At 37.7% G+C, this 10,335-nt stretch overlaps 1 protein-coding gene across 1 annotated transcript; it reads right to left on the bottom strand.

Moving 5' to 3' along the window:
* Nucleotides 1–9,595, bottom strand: LOC132859849 (multidrug and toxin extrusion protein 1-like). Its single transcript, XM_060890815.1, has 17 exons — nucleotides 9,264–9,595; nucleotides 8,255–8,356; nucleotides 8,093–8,161; nucleotides 7,247–7,395; nucleotides 7,044–7,086; nucleotides 6,909–6,953; nucleotides 5,782–5,879; nucleotides 5,588–5,685; nucleotides 4,965–5,078; nucleotides 4,813–4,880; nucleotides 4,024–4,132; nucleotides 3,528–3,603; nucleotides 2,699–2,768; nucleotides 2,104–2,236; nucleotides 1,875–1,969; nucleotides 1,686–1,764; nucleotides 1–1,604 (listed from the first exon to the last, which is right to left on the bottom strand). The coding sequence occupies exons 1-17, from the start codon at nucleotides 9,447–9,449 to the stop codon at nucleotides 1,336–1,338; spliced, it is 1,803 nt and encodes a 600-aa protein (XP_060746798.1). The 5' UTR covers nucleotides 9,450–9,595; the 3' UTR covers nucleotides 1–1,335.
* Nucleotides 9,596–10,335: the final 740 nt, after the last annotated feature.

The following is a 10,335-nucleotide window of genomic DNA, read 5'->3' as shown; positions in this document are numbered from 1 at the left end:
TAGCAATATAATAAGCGGGATCCGCTTCACGGACCTGTAACTTGAGCAACAGCGAAGCCGCGAACTCGTTGTGAATATTTTAAAGGCGTAACAGCTGATGAAAAAGCAGAGACAATTGTAGACGAAAATGAAGAGAGATTTTATCTTAGTTTTTATTTTATACAAAACATCGTCTCGTCTTTTTTCGTCAACAATAATACATGTTAATTTAGTCTTAGTCAGCGTTTTTGGACAGTGGTGCAGTCTCGTCATCGTCTCGTCTTAGTCATGAAAAAAAGGTTGTTGAACATACAGTATTTCGTCTCGTCTCGTCTGGCGAAATTAACACTACTAGTTAGCCATGCTACTAAAGCTGCATCCTGTTAATACTAAGCTAGGATTTACTGATTTGAAATTTGTAAAGGAATTTCTCCTCATGTCAGATATTGCTTGATTACTTTGAAACAAGTTTAGAGAAGCATTTACTGTAGTGTTCATCCTTCACAAATGCTAACCTGCTCGCTTGTTGCTAACAAAACATTAACATGGAGGAGTCTGTTTTTTCCCCACTTTGTAGCTAAAATATGATTGAATTCAGACTTGTGTTAATTAACACAAATATTAAAATAATGTCTTTTAATATCCAAAATAATTTTTTTTGGTGAGTCATTGAGTCAGAACAGGAACAGTTGCTATTATTGTATTGCTGAGAATCGTGTGTGTGTGTGTGTGTGTGTGTGTGTGTGTGTGTGTGCATTCAGATGTATTTGTGATAAAAGCATCTCTCAGGGGGGTTAGTGCCTACATGGCAGGTTTAACAATCCTACATCCTGTGTGTCTAATCTCAGTGATGGAGTTTAAATATTGATAATGGAGTCTGTAAGTGAAATAAAGGCATCGGTCCAAAGGAAACGATGTCCTTTTCCATTCCTGCTTAAAATCAAACCCATTATATTGCACATTGCAGGATCCCTGAGGGTCTGGTCTTGAGTCTGATTCTGCATAGATCTGATAAATCACTGTCAGACTCTTTACCCTTTTTCCATAATACAAGTTGTTATTTAAAAAACATTCGTATGGAATATTTACAATAAACAATTGTAGCTACAAATTCTTTGGTTTAATTATTAATATTGATATGAGTTCATTTAAAAAGAAGGACTTGAACGGTTAACGTGATACGATCTGACCAAGGTACAGTTTGCCGTCAGCCCTTAGTTTGGCTTATTGCATTGCTCTTTATTTTCATTTTCCTACAGAGAGTCTGACCCTCAGGCTAATATTTCTGCCCTCCCTGGATGTCAAAATATTTGCTGAGAAAGGTAACGTTTTGGCTTTGGGTTTATTGCGTCGTTCTCATCTCAGGAGGCCTGTGAGAATCTCGTTTAGCGTGATCCCAGCGGCGAGTATTAGTATCATCAGTAAAGCAGTCAACCCTCGACGAACAATCAGCTGCTTGGTGGTCAGAACATCACCCATTGTGACCGCCACTCCGTTCTCTACAGATCTTTCTTCATTGTTTTCCGCCACTCCATTCTCTACAGATCTTTCTTCATTGTTTTCCACTTTAGCCTCCACATCAGTCTGCTCTCCTTCCCTGGGTTGGGATTCCATACGTCGTACATCTGTGAAGGGTCATGAACATTCAAATTATGTGAAGTTTTACCTCAGAAAGCAGTGCTATCATGTACGTTTGGGTTCTTTACCTTCATCTGCACACACGTTTTCTAAAGCGTAGGATTCAGGTTTGGCTTCAGCTGTTTGTACTCCTGCTCTTTTCAGGGCCTGAAAACCATCATCCAAAGACAGAGAACTGACTTACACACAAACACACACACATCCTCCTCCTCCTAATCATCATCATCATCATCACCATCTTCATCATCATTGCTTACCTCTTCAGTGGCACGTTTCCAGTCAAGTTTATAAATTAAAACAAGGAAGAAAATAGACTGCAAGAGGACACACACAAACAAACCAGTCCACAGACCTGGATAACGACAAAATGGAAGGAAGACGTCATTTCAACACACGTTCTGATTCAGATGAACATTACAAAGAAGTCTGAGGAATATTATTAGCCTCTCGAATGCTATGTCCAGTTTAAAGTGTCATTCTGCTTACCCACTAATCCCATTTTAAGCACGAACATGAGCGACACTCCGATCGGGATTCCAACAAAATAATAACCCACTATCATACAACCAGCACCGAGCAGCTGCTTTCCTGCACCTCTCACAATACCACCTGTAATCCCCTGTGCACAGAAAAAAAACATCATCAGTGATATTCTATACATCAGCAACGAGAAACAAGAAGATTCGACAAGGCAGCGTTTATTTTCATTAGAAACGAATGAAATTTTTGTGACACGAATTAAAACTACAAACATTCTTGCTAACAGTCTTCAAATAACTTCTGCTAAATTATAAACATTCTTTAATATGGGTTTAATAAGTCAGATATTCAAGAATTGCAATAGATCAATCATTACTTAACCTCAACATGCATAGGAGAAAGAGTAATCATGAGTTAGTCATTCATTTTAGAACAACAATTTAATAATAAGAAGAAGATTTCGCAACATTAATTAATTAATTAATGACAAGATAATAACTGACTTCCATTAGAGCTACAGACAGGACTAGCATTTACATAATACGGTTATAAATCTGTAATCATTTTAATAGAGAACATCTGATTAATACAGTGAGCTTACCGAAGCCGCGTCAAAAAGATGGAAACCTCCGTACATCACCATGATTCCTGAAACTTTCTCCACAATTTCTCTGCAAGGGAAAAAATCCAAAGCTAAACATGCAAATATAAAGTCAGCACGATTTTCTGATTCAGTTCAAAGAGCTTTTTTAATTAAAAAAAAAAAAAAAAAAAAAAAAAATTTTAAATTTGTTTAACTTTGGATACAAGCTCAAGAAAGTAGGAACAACGACCAACTAGAGTCGTCCTTCTAGTGACTGATCTGTAGGATTAGTACGATACGATAATTAGTACAATAATACGATTAAAATCTGTTTTAAACAGGAGGGATGATGTTTCAGATGGATCTGTCCTCGCTGTGACCTCGACCCTGTTTGGATCAGTTCTAAAATCCAGTCAGTTCATCTGATTTTTACGGTGATAATTCCATAAAAATCGCACAAATATGAAAACACGGCATAAACATCTGCAAGCTTAAAAAAGCCTGTAAAATAAAATTCTAATTTAAATCAAATAAAAATCTAATTACCTTTAAAAGAACAATTAAATTCGATTAAATAATATCAAAACAGGCAAACAAATAAATAAATAATATTTACTTTTCATTTTAATAAAAGAAATAAATTCAATCTAATTAAATAAAAGTTCAATTAGAATTAATTAATTAATTAAATGAAAATTAAAAAATCAAATCAAATCAAATGAAATAATATTGAAACAAACAAATACACAAATAAATAATATTTATATTTAATAAATAAGAAATGATACATTATTTAAAATAAAATCTAAATAAAATACTTCAGTAACAGATGATTTGGTGTCCTTACGTGTCAGTGGTAAAGATGTACGCAATAATATCCTTGCTTCCAGTTATTGCAGCACCAACAAAACACGAGACCGTGACTACAAAGAAATAAGAGTTGGGTTCACACATGAATGTCGTGTACATCTACTGTATCTGAGTGACATTACACTTACTGGCCATTTTATTAGGCATAGTGTACACCTGAGGACACTGATGTGATAGTGGACACAAAAACTGGGCAGCTGAAGACTGGAAAAAGACCAAATGATGTTTTTCCAGACTTCAACGTGTTCTCATTGTGGACTGTGTTCTTGACTGACAGAACTGGGATATGGAATTAATAATTTTTCTCTAGCGTATCGTTCTCGAGTCAGTCTAGCAGTCTCTTTTGACCCGTGGAATCTCATCACATCTCATCACTCATAAAGTGACGAACATTCTTTAGTTAGGCATTAAGGTTGCAGGTTGCAGGCATTAATGTTCCTGTTTTAGAGAAGTCTGTAGCTGTATCCACTTACGTCCACTGATCAGTGACATCTGGCTGGAAAGTTTCGCCTGTTGTGTGTTTCCTGCTCCGAGAGCATTTCCAACTCTCACGTTGGCTGCCACACCGAAGCCAAGAGGAAACTAACGGGGAATTCAGCGAATCAAGACAAAGCGTTAGAATCACTGAGACATGCACGTATACCACCGTGTTAAAAACCTTTTCAGAGATGAACGTTGTAATATCATTAACAAATACATGTAGCACTTTGTGTGTATTATGATGATCTTCCTTGTGTATGTACAGTAGCTCAGCGTTTTTAATCTAGCTCCAGGGTCCTTGTTTCATTTCCCTGTCTACTACACCTGCTATATTTGGTCAAAATGACAATTGACTAGAAATTGTCTTGACTTGAAATTCTTCTCTAATAGAAAATCTTTACTGAAGTTAAACGAAGAACCTGAGCGGACGCCGCACACATGGCAGCACGGACCCTTGTTTTTCTTCGGTAAAAGGATCGACCTACTTGTTGTTACGCTGTTCGAATAAACAGAAAGACGATTTCAATGACGTTGTAGAAAAAACAGAAACGCTGCACCTTTCCGTCTCCTGGTGTCAAAGAAAACGATTGAATTTCTATTTTTGTGTTATTACAAGTCGTGCAAACTGTATCACACTGACTGACGGACGGTTAGTACAGGAAGTACAGGAACTCGATCGCTGACAGAGCTGCGATGTCATCATTAACACGACACTTCGTTATTCTGTATATCGCTGCTAAATCTTTCGTTAAGTTTCTTACCATGAACCTTAAGTTTCTTACCATGTACGCGATAGTGGCCAACTGATACACAACAGACTGCGCTCCTAACTCAACCTCGCTGATCAGACCTGTAATGGAAGGCATCAGATGACTCAAAAGCACATTACAGAGACTTGATCTGATAGATGAAAAGTCAGACGGCGGTTTCAGACCTGCCAGGAATCCTCCAATCTCATAAGTCCACCACTCCACACACAGCATTAGCATGCTAGGTAAAGCAAGACGAAAGAAGGGACCCCACTCCTGCAGGCAGTCCCGAGACCAGCCTGATAAAACGACAGGGTGTGAGGACGTAAATCGTTAAAGCTTACGTACAAGTAGACAGTAACTGAGAAGGAAATCATCTTAAGGGTCCTATCAGACATTGTAATGTTGTCGGTTGTCACTTTAAAGTAACACACAAGGAATAGAAATATGACCGAAAATGCATTTATTGCGTTGATGCATGAAGGATGTCAGCCTACATATCCTGCACTGTGCAAATAAACTCTTCTCCGTATTGTATCAATGGGTTATAAAATAGATTAACCTCGGGTCAAGGTTAAGCATGGACACGTCATGCCGCTTGACAGAATGACACGCCGTTAACTATTTATCTTTAGCTCTAGGAATAAGCTTTGTTCTAAACTCGATCGAAATACTAATTAAACCCGGTGAACTGGTTTTTGAACTGGCTCACCTTTAAACACAACCATGTTGCGATCAGAATTTGGAATCTCACACACACACACACACACACACACACTGCTTCACGGTCTGTTGTTTGCTGACTCACCGTCCCACGTGGCCTTGTGCAGCCCTTTCCAGAGAATGTAGACGTAAAGAAACACAGCTAAGGCGAACTGAGAAATGCAATTAGCCGTGGCAGAACCTCTGGGAACAATATCACAGATTTCTAATCAAATCATTAAATAATATAATAATAATAACAATAAAGGCTTAATCATAAAAAGCATGGAAATGACTTACGCTATACCCAGATTAAGCAAATGAAGAAAGATATAGTTTATCAAAGCGTTCAGGATGTTTCCAGCAGCCCCTGTGATCACCTGAGGCCATATTATACCCTGAAATAGAATGTCCTTAATATTATCCCTAGATAATTATTATTTATTATATGAAAAAAAAATGACATATTATCTCAAGTCTGTTTAATAGGAACACCTGTACCCCGTTTGGTTCATGCAATTATCCGATCAGCCAATCACGTGGCAGCAGTGGAATGAATCCGCTCACAGATATAAGTCAAGAGCTTCGGTTTAACGTTCACTACAAACATCAGAGCAGGGAGTAAAGTGTCTTTGTGGTTGCGATTTTACGCAACAGGCCGTAAAGTTTATGCAGAATGGTGTGAAATACTAAAAACAGAATCATCCTGTTAGAAGGAGATCAACAACAGGACACGTGTTGTTCCTGAAATAGGAATGCTGTGGTAACTCAAATAGCCACTTTTTACAAGCGCGCTGAGAAGAAAAGCATCTCAAAATCCTCAAATCTCTTGAAATGGATGGGATATAATTTGGACAGTGGTGGCTCAAGCGGTTAAGGATCTGGGTTGTTGATCAGAGGATCAGTGTTCAAGCCTCAACACTGCCAAGCTGCTACTGTTGGGCCATTGAGAAAGACCCTTAAGCCTCTCTGCTCCACCAGGGGTGCCGCGTCATGTCTGACCCTGCGCTCTGACCCTAAGCTCCAAACTTGGGATACGTGAGGAAAGAATTTCACTGTGCTGTAATGTAGTTGTAACAAAATAAAGGCTTCATTTCAATTCAATTCAATTCGATTTGATTCGAATACAAATGTCCTGTCAGAAAAGTACAGGAATCTGATGCTACACTGAAATTTCATTGCCTTGTTGCAGTTTTCTTAACTACTGAGCTGTCTGGAACAGCAACCATGTCATGACATCATTCCCCTATTCTGATATTTGATGTAAATATCAACTGAACCTGGTTATTTGTAACAGCATGGTTCTTTTAATCGCTCATGTGATACCCGAACGAACATACAAAAATACAGGTGTTCCTAATAAAGTGGCCACCAAGCGTCTACAGTGTGTATATATACTGTACATCATGGTATCCAAAAATGTTTACCTGATTCTGTAAATATTTTGATTGCAACTGGTACATAAAAGCAGCCTAAAAGAGTACACAAGTGGCACAATATAAGATTAAGGAAGATTTGGGAATAACACATGGAAGTTTATGGAAGTTCATGGAAAAACTCACAGGCAGAGCAGGCATGTATATCTTTACATACAGCTGTGAGAGACTGCAGAGAAAAGGATAGAAACGTAACACGGTATTGAGTGCAGCACGTAGAAATGTCTAAGGGTTTTCCATTCGTAAATAAATCGATCTTATTGGTCGTTCGTATGATTTCAGTTCAAACCCCGATTGGTGTGGGATCCGTTTAGGATCGTAGTACCTACCTGGCCACCTTGGGGCTCTGTCTGACAGCCAGCATGATGGATTCGGTGTTGATCAGGACGGCCCAGCAGGGGAAGCAGGCAAGCAGGAGGATGAGGACCCCCCTTTGTAGGATCACTCCAACACGCTTGAGGTTATTACTACCAAACGTCTGCAGAGAAAATTGACAAATTTACCATAAACCTGTGCGGTATTAATAATATTTTCCTCAATTGTTCACAGAATATTTTTAGACACAATGTGCACTATGACACCATGTTAGAATCCTGCTAGAAACCGTTTTTTTAGGGGTTGGTAGATTAGTGGCTAATGCAATGGCCTATAGATAGATTGAAGGTCATGAGTTCGAAGCCCAGGTCCACCAAGCTGCCATTACTGTGCCCCTGAGCAAGTCCATTAACCTTATAAATGAGAAACAAATGTTTGTTGCTCTGGATAAGAACGTCTGCCAAATGTCTGCATAAATGTAAATGCTTTAGTTTCACAGACCTGGCAACCCATCTTGTCACAGATGTCATGAAGGGTGAGACTACATCACAATACTTTCTTTACATCCGACATATGAACCAGGACTTTCACGACCGACTTTATACGAGTCAACAACCAAAAGAAAACTATTTTAACTATTAACTGGTTACTTCGTCTTTTAAACCACAGATTGCACTTCATACAGAGCCTCAATAGCTTTGTGTGATGATTTACATCTTTGGTAAAGACATAACGTTCATTTCAGATGCCATTATATGTGTATAATCATCTGGGCAATGAATCAATTTAAATGAGTCTTTTAAACAAAGCATAATGTTCAGTAGAGAATTCAGACGGAGAAGAAGGAACAGAAAATTCACCTGAGAGATAAGTGTGTCGCACGCGGACGACAAACCTGTACCAACACTCAGGCCTGTGACATTAATGACCTGTCAAATGAAAAGCCATCATTAACTCAACAGCATCAGTATGAAGTCCTGAAGAAACGAATCGGTCGACTTCACGTGTGTTACAGCACTCACAGCTATAGCCAGAGCAACACCGGCTAACTCCGTTTTCCCCAAGTGGCCACAAAACACAGTGCTGACGAAGCTGATCATGAAGATCATCATCTGGGAAATAAACTGTGTATGGGGAGAAACACAGGTGTCGCAAACAAACACCAAACTTACTAGTGATAGGCTTTTTATTACTAATAAATCAATGAATAGAAACATAGAAAAAGGGCCAGAGTTAATGTTTATACAGTATTTAGTAACAGAAAAAATGCATTAACTCTGAATCTATTGCTACTGTAGGAAGAGGAGTGAATTTAAGACTGTAAATCTGAATGAATTGAAAAATAACAGCATTAATAAAAAAAATTATAATTTATATAATGATACTGCTTCTGCTAGAATTTTCTGCTTTTTCTATATTATTATTACTATTATTATTATTATTATTATTATTACTATTACTATTACTATTATTATTATTATTATTATTATTATTATTATTGAGCAGTAACAGTAGTAGCAGAAGTATAGTATTATTATTATTATTATTATTATTATTACTATTATTATTATAATTATTATTATTATTGAGCAGTAACAGTAGTAGCAGAAGTATAGTATTATTATTATTATTATTATTACTATTATTATTAATAATAATAGTAATAATAATAATAATAATAATAATAATAATACATTTCTTGCTTTGACTTAAACTAATGTAATCATATAGAACACATAGAAAAATACTTAAGGTGTTTAAATATTCATATACAATAGTACAAGGTTTCCAGTGAGTTCAGTAAACTCTTCAATGTTAAATTAACACCCAGAATGTTGATTTAAGCCTTTCATTGTACAACTGGTCTGGTGTTAATTCAACATTGTGGAGGATTTGCTGATCATCTTTCCCACATTTCTTCCTAAAATTCATTCATGCCTTTTATGGTCAGTAGTAAAACATACATTTGTAGATTCTCAGCTGTCTGTCTGTCTTTCAGAAATGTCAGTAGTGATGACTGCTAGCACTTACCACAGGTCCGGCTAATTTCAGTAACTCTATGGTTTCCTCTTTGTAACGGACAGGGATGCAGCTCCGCAGTTTCCTCGCACATCCTCCACATCCACAACATCCACACACAGAGCTGGAGCTTGATGGAGCATCAGAAGCTCCAGCAACTGAAACTCCATTCAGCTGAGCTTCACCTTGTGTCTTCATGGTCAAAGCTGATAGAAAATAAAAACCCTTAATGGAAAGCTGTGATGAGTGAAGCTGCTCCTGTACAGATTTACCTCCCAGTCTTAATTCAACACTGCTGATCCGGAGTGTGAGTGTTAGATCTCCAGGGAAAGGACTTGTTCACTTTGGGAAGTTGGACATTAGGCTACACCAAACATTAACGAGCTCTGACGTCGGGTAGAAATGAGTACAGCCCCGTGGACACACGGACACTGGTGTTGCATAAGCTGGTGTTGCATAAGAAATTGCTGGGATATGACACTCAGATCGTCTTGCGTTAAAGGGACACCAGCAGAGATCATTAGGAGAAACCGCATTAGGCGAAGCGCGCAGAATCGGAACCGCTTCATGACGCCGCTCCGTGCGCACGTTAACGAGTCACCGGGACGCGCGCCAGCATTGTCCGTGCGTTACTGTAAGAACGAATTAGTTCATACTGAGAAGAACAACACAAATTTAGTGTAACCATTTAGTGTAGACAATTAAGCAGGGTCTGCTATGCAGAACAGGGTTAGGATTAAGATCTAGAGGAGAGCAGGGTACACTTTAACACGGTTTGGTTTAAATTCTAAATACTAAGACTAATACTAACACTAAATACTACCACTAAATACTACACTAATACTAACACTAATACTAACACTAAATACTACACAATTACTAAATACTAACACTAATACTACCACTAAATACTAAATATACTACACAATTACTAAATACTAACACTAATACTACCACTAAATACTAAATATACTACACAATTACTAAATACTAACACTAATACTACCACTAAATACTAAATATACTACACAATTACTAAATACTAACACTAATACTACCACTAAATACTAAATATACTACACAA

The sequence above is a fragment of the Tachysurus vachellii genome, chromosome 17 (genome assembly GCF_030014155.1).
Source record: "Tachysurus vachellii isolate PV-2020 chromosome 17, HZAU_Pvac_v1, whole genome shotgun sequence".
Classification (NCBI taxonomy): domain Eukaryota; kingdom Metazoa; phylum Chordata; class Actinopteri; order Siluriformes; family Bagridae; genus Tachysurus; species Tachysurus vachellii.
This window is presented reverse-complemented; position numbering and strand designations above follow the sequence as displayed.